General features: G+C 35.5%; 1 protein-coding gene across 2 annotated transcripts in view; it reads right to left on the bottom strand.

The window, feature by feature from the left end:
- The window catches only part of AMN1 (antagonist of mitotic exit network 1 homolog), a 61,637-nt gene that overhangs the window by 23,303 nt on the left and 16,438 nt on the right, over nt 1-21,896 (bottom strand). For both annotated transcript variants that reach the window (XM_058743174.1, XM_058743173.1), the window contains 5 exons: nt 15,347-15,479; nt 11,712-11,856; nt 8,716-8,933; nt 8,333-8,389; nt 617-728 (listed from right to left, as the gene is read on the bottom strand). In XM_058743174.1, coding sequence (XP_058599157.1) covers nt 617-728; nt 8,333-8,389; nt 8,716-8,933; nt 11,712-11,856; nt 15,347-15,479 — 665 coding nt within the window. The remainder of the gene's footprint in view (nt 1-616; nt 729-8,332; nt 8,390-8,715; nt 8,934-11,711; nt 11,857-15,346; nt 15,480-21,896) is intronic.

Here is a 21,896-nt window from a genome sequence, read left to right as displayed (position 1 = left end):
AAATTGCTCTGAATCTCATTGGCTATAGTTTGATGAGATTATAGTCAACAGGTCATTTAGCATATTTAATAGACGTAATATTACAAGCTTGAATTTTTTGTGTCTACGTAAAACATCATGTTTAATGTCAACACTAGTACCACCATTATCATCCTCATCATAGTTAACATTTTTTTAATTTTTAAAAATGTTTATTTATTTTAGAAAGAGAGTGTGAGCAGTAGAGGGACAGACAGAGAGGGGGATAGAGAATCTAAAGCATGGTCAGCACAAAGCCCAATGTGGGGCTCGATCCCACGCACTGCGAGATCATGACCTGAGCTGAAGTCAGATGCTCAACTGACTGAGCCACCCAGGCGCCCCCATAGTTAACATTTATTGGACACTTAGCGTTACCAGCACCACCAGCATCGTGACTAACATTTATTGAGCCTTTACTATGTGCTAGCCACCATATAAAGTGCTGTCAGATAATTTTCATGATCAAGTTTACTACTATCATGTCCATTTACAGATGAGGAAACTGAATAATGGAATGAGTTGAGTAATTTATTCAAGGTCACAGTTATTAAAAGATGAAGCCAGGATTTGAACCCAAGCAGTCTATCATACTAACCTGTTATTAGGGGGCATCCATGGAAGAGTAATATACGTATCTGAGGACAGCAAGTGAGGACAGCTTCTACAGCTTCATCAGTCAGATTCACACAATGTCCCATATGAATCTCCTATTTAAAAATAAGGAAAGGACAGTTAAAAGAAAAAACAAATTTATGATGACAGTATGAAAAAGCGTGGGAAATACTCTGATACAAAAAGAACCAGGGGCGCCTGGCTGGCCCAGTTGGAGGAGCATGCACATCTTGATCTCTTGGTCATGAGTTTGAGCCCCATGTTGGGTGTAGAGATTACTCAAATAAATAAAACTTAAACAGCAAACAAACAAAAAGAACGAAATATCTACTTGCAAGAAAAATCCTATAGAAAGGACTAATGTAAGTATGGAGGAATTTGGAAAGTATAGATGACTTAAAAGTTAAGTGCCCAACCATTTTATAAATCAATATGGCAAAATCTGTTAAGGCTGAAGAAAAGCATACCCTAGAACCCAGCAGTATCAACTGCAAGTGCCCATTATACATAGAGTTACTCTTGTATATGTGCCCAAGGAAATAACTTATAAATGTGCTCATTTTAATATCATTTGTAATAGTAAAGAAGTGAGTAATGAATAAACAAATGGTGGTTTATTAATGGAACAGAAAAAAAGAGTTAAAATGAAAAATATCTCCTTGTATTAATAGGCATAAATCTCAAACAGAACGTTAGTTCAGAAACTTTGGAGACCTGTACGGTTGTGTTTTTTAAAGCCAAATGTGTACTTTCTATATCTAGCAATTCCATTCCTAGGTGTTTACCCAAGAAAAATGAAAATGTATGTCTACACAAAGATTTGTATGCAAATCTTCATAGCAGTATTCATAACAGTCCAAAATTAGAACAACCCAAATATCCCTCAAATGATGAATATCCGAACAAACTGTGTCATATCCACACTATGGAATACTACTCAGCAAAATGAATAAATAAAAGGAATGAAATAGTAATACATGCAACAACATGGATGAATCTCAAAAACATTACGCTAAGTGAAAGAAGTAAAATAAAAAGGTAAAAAACAAAGAACAGTATTTCATGACTCCATTTATATAAAATTCTAGAAAAGGCAAAACTATAATGACAAAGTAAATCACTGGTTGCCTGGGGATGGAGGCATGGCAGGGAATGATTGCAAAGGGATGGGAGAAAACTTTTAGGATGATGGAATGTTTTATATATAATTGTGGTGGTTACAAGGCTGTATAACAATTACCAAAATTCATCAAACTTCATTACACTTAAAGTGGGTAAATTTTATTGTATGCAAATTATAAAGCTTGAAAAATTAAACAATTTTGAATAAAAAAGCAAATTGTAATAGAACACATATATTATGAAGCTATCATTTGAAAATTTATAACATAAGACAATACTCTATCTTGTTTATAGATCTATATCTATATGTTTCTATCCATATATAGATAAAGTATGCAAACACACAAGGATAAATACACAGGCATCTTTAGAATAGTGGTTACTTCTGCAGGAAGAAAGGGAGAATGAATGTCATGGGAACTTTACAGGTAACATATAATTTTTAACAAGGAACTGAAGTAAGTGCAGAAAATGTTAAAATTCAAGGAGTGCCTGGGTGGCTCAGTCGGTTAAGCATCCAGCTCTTGATTTTAGCCCAGGTCATGATCTCATGGTTCATGGGATCGATCCCCACGTCGGGCTCTGTGCTGACAGCATGAAGCCTGCTTGGGATTCTTCTCTCCCTCTCTCTCTGCCCCTCCCCTGCTCATGCTCTCTCTTCCAAAATAAATAAATAAATTTTAAAAAAATGTTAAAATTCAAGTGTTTGGTCCACAGGTTTATGTTATATTACTTTCTATACTTTTTCATATGTTTGAAATATTATATACCCCTTGTTTGATGTTTTAATTTGGAATCCTTCTGCATTGGTGGTGGGAATATAAAATAGTACAGCCACTATGAAAATAGTATGACAGTTCGTTAAAAAAATTAAACATAGCATTACCATATAATCCAGCTATTTCACTTCTAGGTAAATGCCCAAAGAATTGAAAGCAAAGACTCGAACATATTTTTGTATACCTATGCTCATAGCAGCAGTATTCATAATAGTGAAAAGGTAGAAACAAATATTGATAGGTGAATGGATAAACAAAATGTTTATGTACTTATATATACACACCCATAAGCATACATATATAAATATATTCATATATAAGCATGCACATGTTTCTGCATATATATATATGAATATACCATATATCTACAATGAAATATTATTCAGTCTTAAAAGGAACGAAATTCTGATATGTGCAACAACAGAGATAAACCTTGCAAACATTGTGCTAAATGAAATAAGTCAGACACAAAAGGACACATATTGTATGATCCACTTATATATGAGTTATCTGGAATAGGCAATTCATCGAGACAGAAAGTAGAATAGAGATAGTTAGAGGCTGGGCATAAGGGGTAATGGGGAATTACTGTTTTAATGGGTAACGAGTTTCACTGTAGGATGAGGAAAAATATCTGGGAATGGATAGTGGTGTTGGCAGCACAATAATGTGAATGTGCTTAATTCCACTGAATTGTACACTAAAAATGGTTAAAGTGGTAAAGTTTGCATTGTGTATATTTGACCACAGCAAAAAATATTTTAAGAATTTTGGAAGTAAGGGGGCACCCTGGTGGCTCAGTCGGATGACTGCCTGACTCTGGATTTCTGCTCAGGTCATGATCTCACAGTTTGTGAGTTTGAGCCCCTCATTGGGCTCTGCGCTGACAGTGCAGAGCCTGCTTGGGATTCTCTCTCTCCCTCTGTCTCTCTCTGCCCTCCCTCACTCATGCTGTCACTCTTTCTAAACAAACAAACAAACAAACAAACTTAAAAAAAAGAATTTTGGAAGTAAGGTTATATAATGGTTGACACATTTATTTATGGCATTAATATTTTTTCCTTCCAAAAAGTTGATATTAAGTTGGTGTGCATATTATAATCAATCATATCTTGTAAGTAAAGGAAACCTGCGTATACCGAAAACTCATAAAATTGAGGAAAAAAACATTTTCTGTTATAAACTGGCAAAGGTAGCCTATGATATAAATTGGCAAAGGATACAGACAAAGAAATACAATTTGAGAACAGATGGAAGGAATAGCGCTCCACCCAGGTACCATTTAAAATATATTAAGGCATTTAAAAAAAAAAGATTCAATGTTGCAAACTGGGGTCTTGGCAAAATTGTGAATTCACAACATAACCTTTATAGGAAACAATCTTACAATATGAATTTAGGAGCATTAAAATATCCATACCTATTGACCCACTGATTCCATTTTTTGGAGTTTGTTACAGCAATGGAAGAAAAAATTTGTAAGCCCCAACATATGACTATTTCTTTTTTTTTTTAAATTTTTTTTTTCAACGTTTTATTTTATTTTTTGGGACAGAGAGAGACAGAGCATGAACGGGGGAGGGACAGAGAGAGAGGGAGACACAGAATTGGAAACAGGCTCCAGGCTCTGAGCCATCAGCCCAGAGCCTGACGCGGGGCTCGAACTCACGGACCGTGAGATCGTGACCTGGCTGAAGTCGGACGCTTAACCGACTGCGCCACCCAGGCGCCCCAACATATGACTATTTCTAACAGTTAAAAACTGGAAATAATCTGGATTACCAATAACAGAAAAAATGATTAAAGTAAGGAATGATACACTGTATGAACAGATTTTGTTCTCTGATATTCCAATGCCTAGAACATAGCAAGTGCTTAATAAATAATTGTTGAATAAATGAAATTTTACAGGAGAAAAACTTTTAACCATGAAGACTGTAGAAACTTACAAAATGACTGTAATATAAAGTTAATATGATAACATTTATTGAGGTACTATCATGTGCCTGGAACTGCAGTAATACATAGGGATAAAGTGATGATAAAATGATGAACAAAATGGTCTCTGCCACTGGGAACTTAAATCAACAGAAATTTCAAAAACAATCATGACATTCAATAAATGTTGTAACATAAGTTTGTATAACTGTTTCTCAGTCTTTAGGAAAGGTTGTTAGACTTTTTTTCTTTCTTTCCTCTTTTTTTTTTTTTTTTTTAATTAAGTAAGCTCTATTCCCAATGTGGGGCTTGAACTCATAACACTAAGATCAAGAGTTGCATACTCTATTGACTGAGCCAGCCAGGTACCTGAAGTCCTTAGAGTTTTAATCAAATTTCTTGTCTTTCTTTCTTTTTTAAAGCTTATTTATTTATTTTAAGAGCGAGAGAGAGAGAGAATGAGCAGGGGAGAGGCAGAGAGAGAGGGAGAAAGAGAATCCCAAGAAGGTGCCATGCTATCAGCCCACAGCCCAATGCTGGGCTCAATCCCACAAACCATGAGATCATGACCTGAGCTGAAATCAAGGGCAGGATGGATGCCCAACTGACTGCACTACCCAGGCATCCCCAAATTTATTTTCAAGTTGTAAACAATTCAGTAACATTGATAATATAATTTCCAGGAAGAGAACATATAAAAAGCAAGAGATTGGGGCACCTGGGTGGCGCAGTCGGTTAAGCGTCCGACTTCAGCCAGGTCACGATCTCGCGGTCTGTGAGTTCGAGCCCCGCGTCAGGCTCTGGGCTGATGGCTCGGAGCCTGGAGCCTGTTTCCGATTCTGTGTCTCCCTCTCTCTCTGCCCCTCCCCCGTTCATGCTCTGTCTCTCTCTGTCCCAAAAATAAATAAAAAACGTTGAAAAAAATTAAAAAAAAAAAAAAAAAAAAAAGCAAGAGATTAAAACAGAGCATGTGATAAAAGGTAGGAATACATATTGCCCACAAGAGAAAAATCAGTAAAAAAGATGAAAAAGTTTGTGTTTCAATGAGCCAGAAATTGTGGTCACAAAAATACTAGATGCTATCAGACAAAAGTCAAAGTATATCTACTTTAAGGAAGGACTTAAGTTCTTCTTTAAAAAAATTTTCTTAAAAATATTTTAATGTTTATTTTTGAGAGAGAGAGAGACAGAGAGACAGAGACAGAGCATGAGCAGGGGAGGAACAGAGAGAGATAGGGAGACACAGAATCCGAAGCAGGCTCCAGGCTCTGAGCTGTCAGCACAGAGCCCGACTCAGAGCTCGAACTCATGAACTGCAAGATCATGACCTGAGCCAAAGTTGCATGCTTAACCGACTAAGCCACCCAGGTGCCCCTTCTTTAAAAAAATTTTTTTAATGTTTATTCATTCTTAAGAGATAGAGAGAGACAGAGTGTGAGTCGGGGTGAGTCAGAGAGAGAGGGAGACACAGAATCTGAAGTGGGTTAGAGGCTCTGAGTTGTCAGCACAGAGCCCAATGTGAGGCTTGAACGGTGAGATTATGACCTGAGCTGCAGTCAGAGGTTTAACTGACTGAGCCACTCAGGTGACCCAACTTCTAATAAAGTTTAGAAATATTTCCATTGAAATATTTTGGCACTTAAAGAAATAAGATTTGTAAGATTGAAAATATGAAAAATTGAATGATATGGCAGTAAAATTGCCAACACTTATTGGTTCCTGAATCTCTTCCTAAGTCTGCTTAGGTTGGTGCTCCTAGTTTTGTAACACTGAAGTAAATATGCCGGTATGTTTCCTATCACTGCATAACATCTAATTTCCTGGTAGTTTTATTTGGGAATGGTAAACTGTGTTAACTGTTTGGGAACTTTATTAAAAATGATGATGGAGGATTCTGGGTAGCTCAGTTGGTTGAGTGTTGACTCTTGATTGTGGCTCAGGTCATGATCCCCGGGTCATGGGATCAAGCCCTGCATTAGGCTCTGTGCTGAGTATAGAGCCTGACTGAGATTCTCTCTCTCTCCCTCCCCGCCCCCCTCTATCCCCTCCCCTGTTCATGCTCTCTCTCTCTAAACTTAAAAAAAATTATGATGATTATAGGATAATGTTGCTGTAAGAATTAGATAACCTAATGAATATAAGGCAACAGTATGTAATATATAGTAAGTGCTCAACAAATGTTAGTATTTCAAACAGTAAACGTTATGGCAGAGTTTATTACCTCTACAGTTAGGATGCAATTTGGAATTTGGAACTTGGTATAAGAAAATATGGTAATTTGCTAATCAAAGGATTTGTAAAAATATATATGCTATATGTATGTATATATACACATACACATGCAAACACACATACATACAAGCAGCATGCAGATATAAAAACAAAAAAATTATCTCAGGGCAATAACTCAAGGAGAAATATTTGGGCAAAAACATGGCACTGCTATTCTATTACAATAGTTATTATTAACATTTATAATTCATTTACAGCCTGTTTACTTCCAAAAAACATTTGATGTGGCTTATTAATAAGACTTAAAAACCCCCACTATAAACTGGGAAAGGCAGAAACCAAAATCCTGGGATAAAAGGCTTCTTAATATATTTAGAAACAGGTGATAGGTGCCACATCAGTCACTGAATGGAAGGGCTGCACACTAATTTAGGATCTTTTTAAATAGCTGTACAATGCAGCTGTTGGGGAGGAAAACTTTTTCTCTATTCTATTATGTTCTATCTTTGGGAGCTTGTGAATTAAACTGACAAAGACAGACTAACAAGAGAAAAGACAAAGTTTATTCACACACTAGTTCACAAAGAAAGTGGCTCAAAGAAATGGCTATGATTTTGAGTTTATATACCATCTTAACAGGAGAAAGGGAGGGGGAGATAGGACACTTAGAGAAAAATAGATGACTTTTAGGGAAAACAAAATGGGCCTTTAGAGAGTAAAGGAGGTATGACAGTCTTGTGACAATGTTTGTTTATTAATTTCTCATTTGATTCCTCCAGTGATGGAAGCAATCTTCCTGGTATTGGGTAGTCTTCCTTGAAAGGGGTTCGAGGCAGTTGAATGCTTTTGGAAGTCTCTGTTTTTAGGCAGATGGGGTGTGTGTGTGTGTGTGTGTGTGTGTGTGTGTGTGTGTTTCAGACAAAGCCTCTTTTTGCATCTGTAGATTTTTTTAAAGTTTATTTACTTTGAGAGAAAGCGAGAGAGCAAGCTGGGGAGGGTTAGAGAGAGAGAGAGAGAGAGAGAGAGAGAGAGAGAATCACAAGCAGGCTCCACACCACGAGCACAGAGCCTGATGTGAGGCTCGAACTCACTAACCATGAGATCACAACCTGAACCGAAATCTAGAGCCGGATGCTTAACTGACTAAGCCACCCAGGCACCTGCATCTGTTGATTTTTAAACATCTTTAGCTCAAAATAAGTTTTATGTGACTGGCATATTCTGAATCCCTTCATGTATATTAAGAAAATAGAATAGTAAGGGACTAAGTAGTCCTGGCAATGAAGATTCTAAAGAATGTAATTTTTACACTGATAAACTTTCATAATCTTTACCCATAATAAGATTATCCTTAAATGTGTTAGAAACTAAAACTTATGGAAAATGAGACCTTTTGTTAGAAGCAGAATGGGTTTTTATTTGAAGCATGCTTTATCTAACTTTACTGTTGTTCTTCACTCTGGAAATAAAGAGGTGGAGGCAAAAACCCAAAGCAAACCCAATCAAAATAATGCCATGGAAACACCTAATTTATAAGGCATTGGTTGTTTGCTACATTCAAAAAATAATTTCTGATGATAATATAAAGAATTTAGTCAGCACCAACTTCATAGATATTTAAAAATTACCTCTAATTTCTTGGCACAAGGTCCATTAACAAGCGCAATCACCCCATCATCTGACACCTAAGCAAAGAGAAAAAGCAACACAGCACACAAATGGGAAAGATGGAATTATAAATTTTCTAAATATTATTAATCATTTATGTATAGTTTTATCGCCTCCCATTTAGCAAACATGTGTTTTAGCCACACTTATCTTTTTCACCCTTACTTAAAATAATTGAGGGAAATGTGCCAAATTATATTGCAATTATATAAACAGTGAAGCATGAGGTAGTCAACAAATTCAACAACAACCAAAAGAATTAATTATGCTCTTCTGATGAGTCATGGAAGTTCACTGGGCAAACACATACAGTCTCTATATAGTAAGTCTGTATTTCATTTACCTGCGTAGCTGAGAAATCAACACACTGCAAAAATGGGCAGTTTTCTCCTAATGCATGTAAGGACACATCAGTAATACCTAAACAGCCACCTAAATCAATGATCTTTAGTAGCCGGCAGTTACGTGCAAGAGCAAGGACTCCTTCATCAGTGAGATTGCAGCATCTTTTCAAAGAAGCTTCATGCAGGTATGAACAGGAGGAAGCCACTGCTTTTATTCCTGAGGGGAAACATAATTATGTATCAATGAGCTATATATGCATATATATGAGAAATGTGACTGATTTTCATTTTAGCAGTCACCAGTATTGATGTATCCAACTGTATGCTAGCCTTTTGTAAAGTAGTCCGTCTGTGAGGATATACTTATTTTCCAGTGATGCTGCCATTATTAAAACTCTTTTGGAAAGTTTCAGGAATTCTCTACAGAGTCTGTAGTATATCATTCAGAATATCTGTAATGAATGGCAAGGCTTTACTGTTGACAAGTAGATTTGCCTTTAGGAAACAGCCAAACGTTATTCAGAACCAAATTAGGCAATTAAGTAGTAGATAAATCTTTTTGTTAAAACAAAAGTTTTAAAGTAATAAAGTTAATTTTCTTGTGGACTCTGAAGGGAAATCAAAAGTTAAATCGCCCCAATGTCTTAGGTAATAGTTTTCATTGTTATCCTTAGGAATCATACATATGTTTCTGCACTCTCTCTTCCCCCTTTGACTCTTAAATCCAATTAAACTGATGTAAATGCACATTGGAGACTGGTACATGATAATGAGCCACATAAATGAGAGTACTTTGGGAATCCTGGGCCTTTTAATCATGCACACACATTACAACAGTGTTAAAAGATAGCTTTATGAGCAAAATACACAAAAGGGAAGATGGGAAATTCATATGTAGGTCATTTTTACTGTTCTCTGTATCTTAAGATCTTTGATTTTTTATTTTTTTTACCCCCTAAAAGAACTTTTATTTTATTTATCAGTGTCCAGCATGAAAGTTCTTTTTAGTGAGTTACTATTTGTGTAAACATTTAAAAAACTTAAGCTTCTTTGTAATATTATAGGTAGCCTAACTTGCTAACCAAGATGACTGCAAAATATAGCCAACTACTCACAAAACTTTCCAGAAACCTAGCTAGACAAATCAGTCCCTCTTTTTTTTTTTTTAAATTTAATTTATTTTTAAAATTTACATCCAAGTTAGCATATAGTGCAACAATGATTTCAGGAATAGATTCCTTAATGCCCCTACCCCCTCCCACAACCCCTCTAGTAACTTTCTGTTTGTTCTCCATATTTAAGAGTCTCTTATGCTTTTATCCCCTCCCTGTTTTTATATTATTTTTGCTTCCCTTCCCTTATGTTCATCTGTTCTGTGTCTTAAAGTCCTCATATGAATGAAGTCATGATATTTGTTTTTCTCTAATTTTGCTTAGCATAATACCCTCTAGCTCCATCCACGTAGCTGTGAATGGCAAGATTTCATTCTTTTTGATTGCTGAGTAATACCACTGTGTGTGTGTGTGTGTGTGTGTGTGTGTGTATGTGTGTGTGTGTGTGTGTGTGTATATCTATCTATCTATCTATCTATCTATCTATATATATATATATATCTCACATCTTCTTTATCCATTCGTCCATTGATAGTCTCTCTTTCTTATATTGAAGGGAAAGGTTAAAATTCTATATTGATAGAAAAAAAGGGCCAAAACTCTGTAATTCATGCAATAGTGACACTGAAAAATGCAGTCTGACTGGCTATTAAAAACTATGCATTGTAGGGGATGAAAGGTACAGCGTAGGGAATATAGTTGATGGTATTGTAATGGTCTTGCATGGTGACAGAGGGAAGCAACACTTGTGGTGAGCTTCGCATAATGTACAGGCTTGTCTAATCACTAAGTTTGTACCACTGAAACTATTGTAACATTGTATGTCAACCCTACTCCAATAAAAAATTTTTTTTAATCAAAAGACATAAAAACAAAAAATAAACTATGCATTGTACAGACTGATAGCAGAGTGCTTAACAACCTTACTCTGATGATGATTTAACTTTCTGTTGTAATTTTGCCTTAAAGTAAGCCTTAAGGCTTAAAGGCTTAAGCCTTAAGGCTTAAAGTAAGCCTCAAGAAAGCCTTAAAGTATGAACTGGTCATTTCTTATTCTATTATACCAGGAAAAATATTTAAAATACAGAGGTGTCCATCCATGTTTATTTTATATATGTTTAGGGGCGCCTGGGTGGCTCAGTCGGTTAAGCGTCCGACTTCAGCTCAGGTCACGATCTCACGGTCCATGAGTTCGAGCCCTGCGTTGGGCTCTGGGCTGATGGCTCAGAGCCTGGAGCCTGCTTCTGATTCTGTGTCTCCCTCTCTCTCTGCCCCTCCCCCGTTCATGCTCTGTTTCAAAAATAAAATAAACGTTAAAAAAAAAAATTAAAAAAAATATGTTTAAATTGCAAGTAGTGACTTAGTGTATTCTTAACTTTCAGCAAATATTATAAGCAGGAACTCTAATTTGGATTCTTTCGCTTGGTTTGAATATTAAACATTTTTTTAATGTTTATTTATTTTTGAGAGAGAGACAGTGTGTATATATATATATATATATATATACATACATATATATACACACACACACACACACGCACACACACATATATATACATGAGTGGGGGAGGGGCAGAGAGCAAGGGAGACACAGAATCTGAAACAAGGTCCAGGCCCCGAGCTGCCAACACAGAGCCCAACATGGGGCTTGAATCCATGAGCCGTGAGATCATGACCCGAGCTGAAGTCAGACATATAACTGACTGAGCCACCCAGGCACCCTTAGTTTGAATATTTTTATTGATAAATACAGTTTCTGTTTCTTTGATATCTTTGTACTCACTTTTGACAAATTTACTACCCCTCCTTCCCGTTCTTTGTTCCAAAATTATACTAGATGAGGAATAGTAGTCTACCAATTTATTCAGTGTTAACAAACAGACCTTTTGAAGTTATGGAAATTCTGTTTTCTTTTGAGGAACTTAAATTTAATTTCCTCAGCTTTCTGCAGTTGCACAGGTGCAGGAGAGCAGTATCTGAAATATCACAGCTCCGTAGATCTAGAGTTTGGACTTCAGGATGTAAAATCTATAAAAAATACATGATTTAAAAATTAATTTTTCCTATGAATATAAATGTTTATTCCATATTCAGTGTTTTGGTGGTCCCATCAGATAAATGGTGGATGGAAAATGTAGCAAAGAATACAAAGACATATCTGTGTGGAGACACATATGTAAGGCAGGAAAAATACAAGCCCACTTCTAACTGGAGGTGCAGCTTCTAGCATCCCCAAAGTCTTTGCTGGGACCTGAGAAGCAGGATCGAGGTGGTGGCATGTGCTTATCTTTTTTCAGTAGATCCTGACTATTATTAGAGATCCTGGCTACATGCCTCTGCTCAGCAGGTATGAGTCTTTAATCACTTAGACACTGAATGGTTATAGGATATGAATATTACTTATCTACAACATTTACCTCCTTCATTCTTATTGGGAGCTAGTACAAGCAGACCCAGTATTTCTGAAGGTTTACTTGAAAGCAACAAATATAGCAAATCAATTTCAAAGGGTTTTGAGCTCTTTTCTTGTGCATTCTTTTTACTTTATTTTTTCCAAAGTAGAACTAACTTTACTTTTCTTAATGTAAAAGTAATGTATTATTACTGAAAAGATTTAGACAATATAGAAAAATTATAAAAATAAGAAGAGTACTAAGTACATTATATACATGATGCCATTTAGTATTCTCTCTTTCTCAAACACACAAACACTCTTGAGAGATTCGTCATTACCATATTATAAAGGAGGGAACTGAGGCATCCAGAGCTTAAATAGTAACACAAAGTACACAGCAAAAAAGAAGCAGAGCTAAGATTGAAAACCAGGTCTTTCCAATTCCAAAGGCTATGATTTTATCCACTATAACTAAAATTACCCATCATACCAATGCCCAGAGAAAAGCATTTTAGTTTTGGTGTTTTTTGACTTAAAAAAAAAAAAAACAACTTTGAAGAAAAATGGGATCAGATTATATATAAGATGAGCACTTTTTACAAAAACAACTTATTGTGGTTACATACGATTCCATTTTATGAATGCACCATAATGTATTAAATGCATCCTACACTGACAAACACTTCAGTTGAACATTTAGGTTGAGTTAGGAGGCAATATAGTATAGTGATTAAGAACATGTCCTCTGGAGGCAGACTGCCTGAGTTTGAACCCTTTGAGTGTGATCCAATTCTGGTGTGTGTGTGTGTGTGTGTGTGCCTCAATACCCTCTTTATTAAAATTGGTAGAATATTTTGTGACAAAGGTGTCTCGCTTATGCATTATATGTAACTGTCAACTATTATGATAAATGGTATTATGATGAGCATACCTGTGTACTTTCCTGATTATTATTTCTTGGGATTCATGTCAGAAGTAAATGGTAAATGCAGATGCTAAATAACCCTATTGTGGTAATCATTTTGCAATATGTAAATGTATCAAATCATCACATTATGTCGTAGGCTGTAAACCTACACAATGTTATATGTCAATCATATCTCAATAAAACTGGAAAAAATACTAGGACTAAAATTTTTGAGTCCACAGTAAGTACATTTTTAGGACTTTTGATAGTTAATGCCACACTGTCCTCCTAAAAGGTTTTTATAAATTCACACTCCCACCAACAGGAGACAAAAGTGACTGTTGCCCACAGTATTGTCAACACTGGGTATTATTATTTTTTAAGTCTCTGGCAATGCCAAACTGAAAGACAAACTGTGACTTTTATTACTAATGAGGTTAAATATACTTTTATACACTGATAGTGATTTATATTTTTTCCTTTGAGTATTTCCTGATTCTTCTGTTTTAGTATTTGTTTTGATTTTTCTTATTGGTTTGTTATCAAGATAACAAACCTATAGAATTACATGTGTATTGCAAATATTTTTCCTAGTTTGTTACTTGACTTTCTTTTTTTTTTCTTCTTGCAGTAAGAAATTTCATATTATTATGTAATCAAATCCATCAATAGTTTTCTTCTTGGTTTCTAACTTTGGTGTCATGTTTAGAAAGGCCTCCTCCATCTAACTATAAAAAGATTTAGGAAATATTTCAAAAAGAGCCATCCAATGATGCATTCAACTTTGCAACAGATGTTAGATCTGGCTTTTTGAATAATTTCATAAGCAGGACTCCATTTTAGAGGACAGGGATTTGAGAGAGAGCACTAAAGAAAGCATACTTCTGTTTTTTCTCTATCTCATTCACCCCTTAGCCCTTTCCTATTCAGGTAAAATGAAGTTTAAATGAATATTAAGGATTGTCATAAAATGAACATTTAAGCCACTCCAATATAAGCTAAAGGGTTAGAGCAAAATGGGGATAGTGGGGAAATGAGGAAAAGCATCAATTTTCTGTAGTTTCATAATGTTTCTTCTGTGAGCCATACACAAACTATATATATCCACAGAACCACTGGCAGTAAGAACCTGGGGATATTATTCTACCTCCATTGAGTCAAGCAGACTGCAACACTAAAATGTCTACGTTCCAGTGCAAGCTAACATGAAGAAATCAAAGCACTACAGGTACCTCAGGCTGTTAAAAGAAACACTAATGGCACATGTAAGTGCAATTACAAAGAGAGGTCACAGGGACAGTCATGTGCTGGAGTGCTATCACCACAGTTTGTTCCCTTTTGATTCCGGGCTTTGGGCAGAATGTGTACTAAAGTCAGCAGTTGGTAGTTAGAACCAGAGTTTCTATAGTAGACTAGTCTAGTCTAGACTAGAGTCTCTGAAGACAGTGATGATGGCTACAAACCCATTTTATAGTTAAGGGCACTGACGCTCAATGTTAGAGAGTGGCAAAGCTAGGATTTCAAATCAGGTTGGAGGCCTTTACTATACTTATTGCCTTATAGAATAGCCAATTTTGGCTTAGCTGTAAGGAGGGAGAGTGAGTATTAGCTAGCAGGAGGGAGGTATCCAGAAGAATGAGTTTAGAGGAGTGGCTTTTAACTGCTGATTGTTAGCCATGAGTGGATAAAATCAACTTAGTGGACTCTGATCAACATTTTTGTAAATTGAAATAAGACATAATAAAACAAAATAGAAAATATCCAAGTGTACTGCACACAGTATGTTACATGTAAATGTGGTTTGTGTACCAGAGGCATAATAGAACATATATTTCTTACTGTGGGTTTTTTTTTTTTTTTGCCATTTGTGTATTCACCCTGCATTTTAATTTTTTCCAGCCTTATTGAGCTATAATAGTTCAAAAAGCTTAAAACTTTTAAAAAATGTAGAGATCAAGGGTGCTGGTATGATGAAGACAAGGGAAGCAGATGAAAGAATGGTGGGAGAAGATTTTTAAGTAACTATTACACATAAACATTTGGTTATATGCAGAGAAAAAAAGAACCCCAATGTTTTATTATATTTTGAAATTATTACTAAACCTAAAAAAAAACGTTATTACTAAACCTACTATATGCCATTGCTCTAAAAATCTGAAACCATATCTAAATAGTAAAATATAATATGCTTGCTTTACAAATATACATACTCTTACCTCACTTATATTTGAATCTGTTATCTGCCCCTGGGTACTCATTATTTTAATCAGTCTGTCTTTTATGTTTGGAGGCAAAGGCTTAATGTCTGTGATATATCTGGAAATATTCTTCATGAAGCACCAAAGGCATCTGAAATACAAAACAATACAGTAAATTACATGGTACCTATACTGATTCCTAATATTTGATGCTGTTTGCTAGCACTTAGTCCTTTCATAAATAGGGTGTACATTTAATATAAATATTTGCAACATAAGCTTGGTTAAGATTTAAAAGCCTAGCGTGTACTCAGTTGTGGACCAGAGGCTCTTCCCTCACATTTTTTTTCTCAGCATACCTCATTTACTAAAATGCATTCTAAATGTCAAAAAAAGTTTTTCCTAAGTCCTAAGTTTTTCTCTAATTCCTAAGACATACTACTAACATTTCTGTTACATATTCCTAAATAAACAGTGAGCTAGGGCCTGTTAATTGACAAGTTCTATCTATTCATGCAGCAAACTTTTCATGATTTTTCTTAAAAATTATTTGTGTAATGAAATCATGAAAGAATTATGACCATAAAGACTGCACAAATAGTACAAATCATGGAGATAACAACCAGGGTTGTATATGCCTAGAGTAGGGTTATCAGAGCAGGCAATAACCAAGACCCATATGACCAACATATCTCATATGTGGCCTGAAATTCCAACTGAGAACCTCATACTTAAAACAAATAAATATAAATCTTCCTTAAATTTCTGACTACAAATATCCCCACATATATATAATTTTACATTCATTAATTTCCCTCTCTGATCCTTTCTCCTTCCTTCCTTCCACTAATATCTAGTGTATGTTCTTTCTTATTTTTTTCTATGCTTTTACACACACACATACGCACACACAAACATACACACATACACATTTAAAGGGTTGTGGGGGGTGGGTGATCATTGTTTCCTAAAATGGCATCACTGTGTACTCTTTTCTATACCCTCTTTAACTCAATAATATCTTACAAAATTCTTCAAAGCATCAAGTATAGTTCTAATGTTCCTTTCATGGCTATATAACATTTCACAGTGTGGATGATTTATTTAGTCATTCTATATATGATATTCCACTGCTTCTAAGACATGTTAACATATGCTGTCAGATTGTTTTCTAGAAAGTCTATAACACTTCATATTTATTATATCTACCCTATTTCTCTACATCCCTCAGGCAATAGGTTTATTTTACTTAATTTTTCATTTCCATTATCTCCATTTCCCAATCACATCCTCCATCATCCAGGAATCTAATGTCTAGTATGTACCCTTTTGATGTATGTGTCCTTTTAACATGCTTGTATTTCTAATTTATATATGTGGTATTTGTCATAGATTTATCTAGTTTTTCACTCACCACTGCTTTAAAAGTCTACCTACTCTTGAATGTTGGAAAATCTTATGTGTGAAAAGTGGTACATTATTACTTTAATTTGCATTTCTCTTTTTACTGTAAATTTGACATCTTTTCATGAACCTATTGGCTATCTGGATAGCCTATTTCTCTAAATTGTCTATTCATATCCTTTGCCTATTTTACTATTTTTTGACTTAAATTTGTAAGAGTTGTTTTTGTGGCCAAATATATGACTGAATTTGTATTTGCTCTATAAACATTTAGAGAATGTATGTTCTCTAAGAGATGTAATGTTCTCTCCATTATGCATGTTTGTCTATATCTCTCCATGTATGTATATGTATATGCACACAAATATATTATGTGGACATATATGATTGTTTATGGATAGTATTAATTCTTCTATGTTCTTTTTTTTATGTTTATTTTTATTTTTAAGACAGAGAGAAACAGAGCATGAGTGGGGGAGGAGCAGAGAGAGAGGTAGACACAAAATCTGAAGCAGGCTGCAGGCTCTGAGCTGTCAGCACGGAGCCCGATGTGGGGCTGAAACCCGCGAACCATGAGATCATGACCTGAGCCGAGCATGACGCCTAACCAACTGAGCCACCCAGCCACCCCAACTCATCTATGTTCTTATTTTTTCTACTAAATTTGTAGAATTTTTAGTTTACAATACAATACTTGTATTTTGAAATCAAGTTACTTTCATTTCTTTTTTTGGGGGGGGAATATTTTATTTTATTTTATTTATTTATTTTGTAATTTACATCCAAGTTAGTTAGCATATAGTACAATAACTATTTCAGGAGTAGAATCCAGTGATTAATCCCCTATGAAGTTACTTTCATTTCTACTAGTTTTTGCCTTTTGTACATTACTATTTTATAATGAAAAAATTTAAATACATAAAATTAAAATAGAATGACATAAAATCCTTAAATCATAAATCTAGAATTTTAAAATTTATTATTTATCAGATTGTGTCAAATATCTTTAAGACATAAAACATTTCAGATAAAATTAAAGCCTCCTTTGTACACCTACTTAGGTTTACTCTCTTTATTGCCCTTGGTAGAGGCAACCACAACCATGAAGTTTTTTTTTTTTTTTAAACAGCTTTTAAAACAGTTTCTGTCCATGATTTTATTATATTTTTACTACTAAAGTATATGTGTGTAAATAACAGAATATTGTTTTCTATAATTGTAAAATGTAGTATATTAAATTTCCTACCATGGCTGAATGTGTCAATTGTCTTTGTATGTGACGACATTCCTTTTAATAAGACTTTGGTGTTAGTTGCAAATTCATGATCATTATTTCTTCTTGTAGAATATTCCTTTCCTCAGTAAGTAATTTCTCTATCCACATTAATGTTTTTCACATTAGATTGTATTCAGTCTAGTTTTAACGTTGTTCTACCATTTTTCTTTGGCTTCTTTGGCTAACAAGTTTACAAGATTCATCTGCATTGTTGCAGGTAGCTATAGTTGATGTAAAAAAATTGTTTCTTAAAGTTTATTCATTTTTGAGACACAGAGAGAGACAGAGCATGAGCGGGGAAGGGGCAGAGAGAGGGAGACACAGAATCTCAAACAGGCTCCAGGCTCTGAGCTGTCAGCACAGAGCCCGACGTGGGGCTCGAACTCATGGACTGTGAGATCATGACCCGAGCTGAAGTTGGATGCTCAACTGACTGAGCCACCCAGGTGTCCCAAGTTGATTTTAATTTTGAGTTTGTTCAAGTCCATTTTCAATACTGTATAATATTCCATTGTTTGAACAATTTGTCTTTTCTATTGTCAGCGAACATTTGGGTGGTTTATAATTTACTATTATAAATTATATTCATATGAATGCTCTTGGACAGGTCTTTTGGTGCACGTGTGTCTGTTTTAATCAAGTATATGTCTACAAGTGGAATTGCTGGCTCATAGGGTATGCATATGTTTAGCTTCATGCCAAACAGTCTTCGGAAGTGATTATACTGATTCCTATCTTCAATTAGTGAAAGTTCCTGGAATCCATACCTTTGTCAGCATGGCATTATCAGTCTTTTTAATTGTAGCCAATTTATGAATATATGGCAGCAATGCAATGTGACTTTAAATTGCAACCCCTTACTGGGGCGCCTGGGTGGCTCAGTTGGTTGAGCATCCAACTTTGGCTCAAGTCATGATCTCGCAGTCTGAGTTCGAGCCCTGTGTTGGGCTCTGTGCTGACAGCTCAGAGCCTGGGGTTTGCTTTGGATTCTGTGTCTCCCTCTCTCTCTGCCCCTCCCCTGCTCATGCTCTCTCTCTCTCTCGGTCAAAAATAAATAAAAAAACATTAAAAAAATTGCAACCCCTTATTATGAATTAATTTGAGCATGTTTTCATTTCTTTATTGTTCATTTGGATAGTCTCTTGTGGAGTATCTGTTCAAGTAGACTGCCCAGTTTTCTTTTGGGTCTACATTTTACTTACTGACATGTAGGAGTTCCTCTTCTATTCTGGACATGAGCTTTCTGTTGGTTATATATGTGGCAATTATACTCTCCCATTCTGTGGACTGCCTTTTCACTCTCTTTCCCATGTCTTATGTTGAAGTATAGTCTAATGTTTTCTTTATGGCAAGTTTCTTTTGCATTCTGTTTATGAACTCTTTCACTGTCCTAAGTTCATGAAGCTAATCTGCTATGCTTTCTTCTAAGAAAAATTAACTAAATGTGTTGTTTTATCTTTCACTTAAAAAAATTTTTTTTAATTAAATAATCTCTGTGTCCAATGTGGGGCTTGAACTCACAACCCTGAGATCATGCTCTGCTGAGTGAGCCAGCCAGGCACCCGGGCTTTTCACTTTTTGACTTAAAAACTACCTGGAATTGAATTTTGTAGTTGTCAAGAACTATGCAGAGTCTGAGAATTTCTCCCACTTACAAGCTTGCAAGTTAGCCTACTACCATTTCATGAATGCTAGCAGAAGATAGATTCCCGAGTCAAAGAAGAAGGACTTTAGTATACATGACAAGAGCAGTAGTCAGAGCTTCACATTTATGCTGGCTCTTCATGCCCTCTAAGTCCTACCGTGTAATATAGGTAGGGCCCAAATGAATGCTTGAGAAAAACCATGAGCTTGGGTGATTCACAACTTTTATGGTAAACTGAAGCAAGTTTGCTTTTTTTTTTTGGAAGGAGACAGTATTTGCTGCAAAAACACATTTGAGAAATGCCCTAGGTAAAGGGTAGTCAAAGCCTTACATTCTTGGCATAACCAGTAGGTTCATGGCAGATTGCCTCTCCCAACATCCACCCGACATGTTCTTGGCTGAACTCAAATATTTATTTAAGTACACCACTCAGTCAGCTACTCTAATTTGACCAACAAAGGGAGAAACCAAATCTGTTCAATTTGTCTCTTAAAGCATTTAATTAAGGCTACTATCAATAGTATTCTAAATAGTAAGATAAGGCCAATCTGCAGTAATGACCTCAACAGTGCCCCCCAGAGTCCCAGACTCAGCTAACTGTGAATAAGTATGGAGGGGGGGAGGAGGACTAGTCAGTCTCATTTAGACAGACAGGATGTAGTCCAATATATCAGCTATTATGAAACATGAAAAGGAATTTAGATTGTTATTCAATCTGAGGATTCCTTAATGCCCTTTACCCATTTAGCCCATCCCCCCTCCCACGACCCCTTCAGCAACCCTCTGTTCTCTATATTTAAGAGTCTCTTATGTTTTGTCCCCCTCCCTATTTTTTATTTTTTTATTTTTGCTTCCCTTCCCTTACGTCCATCTGTTTTGTATCTTAAAGTCCTCATATGAGTGAAGTCATATGATATTTGTCTTTCTCAGACTAATTTCGCTTAGCATGATACCCTCTAGTTCCATCCACGTAGTTGCAAATGACAAGATGTCATTCTTTTTGATTGCTGAGTAATACTCCATGATATATATATATATATATATATATATACATATATACATATATACATATACATATATATATATATACACGTATATATATATATATACATATATACATATACATATATATATATATACACGTATATATATATATACATATATACATATACATATATATATATATATATATATATATATATATATATACCACATCTTCTTTACCCATTCATCCATCGATGGACATTTGGGCTCTTTCCATATTTTGGCTATTGTCGATAGAGCTGCTATAAACATTGGGGCACATGTGCCCCTTCAAAACAGCACACCTGTATCCCTTGGATAAATGCCTAGCAGTGAAATTGCTGGGTCGTAGGGTAGTTCTACTTTTAAGTGTTTGAGGAACCTCCATACTGTTTTCCAGAGTGGCTGCACCAGCTTGCATTCCCAACAGCAATGCAAAAGAGATCCTCTTTCTTTGCATCCTCACCAATATCTGTTGTTGCCTGAGTTGTTAATGTTAGCCATTCTGACAGGTGTAAGGTGGTATCTCATTGTGGTTTTGATTTGTATTTCCCTGATGATGAGTGAGGTTGAGCATGTTTTCATGTGTCGGTTGGCCATCTGGATGTCTTCTTTGGAGAAGTGTCTATTCATGTCTTTTGCCCATTTCTTCACTGGATTATTTGTTTTTTGGGTGTTGAGTTTGATAAGTTCTTTATAGATTTTGGATACTGACCCTTTATCGGATATGTCATTTGCAAATATCTTCTCCCATTCCGTTGTTTGCCTTTTAGTTTGTTGTTTTTGCTTATTGTTTCCTTTGCTGTCAGTTTTTTATTTTGATGAGGTCCCAATAGTTCATTTTTGCTTTTGTTTCCCTTGCTTCTGGAGACATGTTGAGTAAGAAGTTGGCCAAGATCAAAGAGGTTTTTGCCTGCTTTCTCCCTGAGGATTTTGATGGCTTCCTGTCTTACATTTAGGTCTTTCATCCATTTTGAGTTTATTTTTGTGTATGGTGTGAGAAAGTAGTCCAGGTTCATTCTTCTGCATGTCACTGTCCGGTTTTCCCAGCACCACTTGAAGAGACTGTCTTATTCCATTGGATATTCTTTCCTGCTTTGTCAAAGATTAGTTGGCCATACATTTGTGGGTCCATTTCTGGGTTCTCTATTCTGTTCCATTGACCTGAGTGTCTATTTTTGTGCCAATACCATACTGCCTTGATGATTACAGCTTTGCAA

Source organism: Neofelis nebulosa, chromosome 8, assembly GCF_028018385.1.
Source record: "Neofelis nebulosa isolate mNeoNeb1 chromosome 8, mNeoNeb1.pri, whole genome shotgun sequence".
Classification (NCBI taxonomy): Eukaryota; Metazoa; Chordata; class Mammalia; order Carnivora; family Felidae; genus Neofelis; species Neofelis nebulosa.
This window is presented reverse-complemented; position numbering and strand designations above follow the sequence as displayed.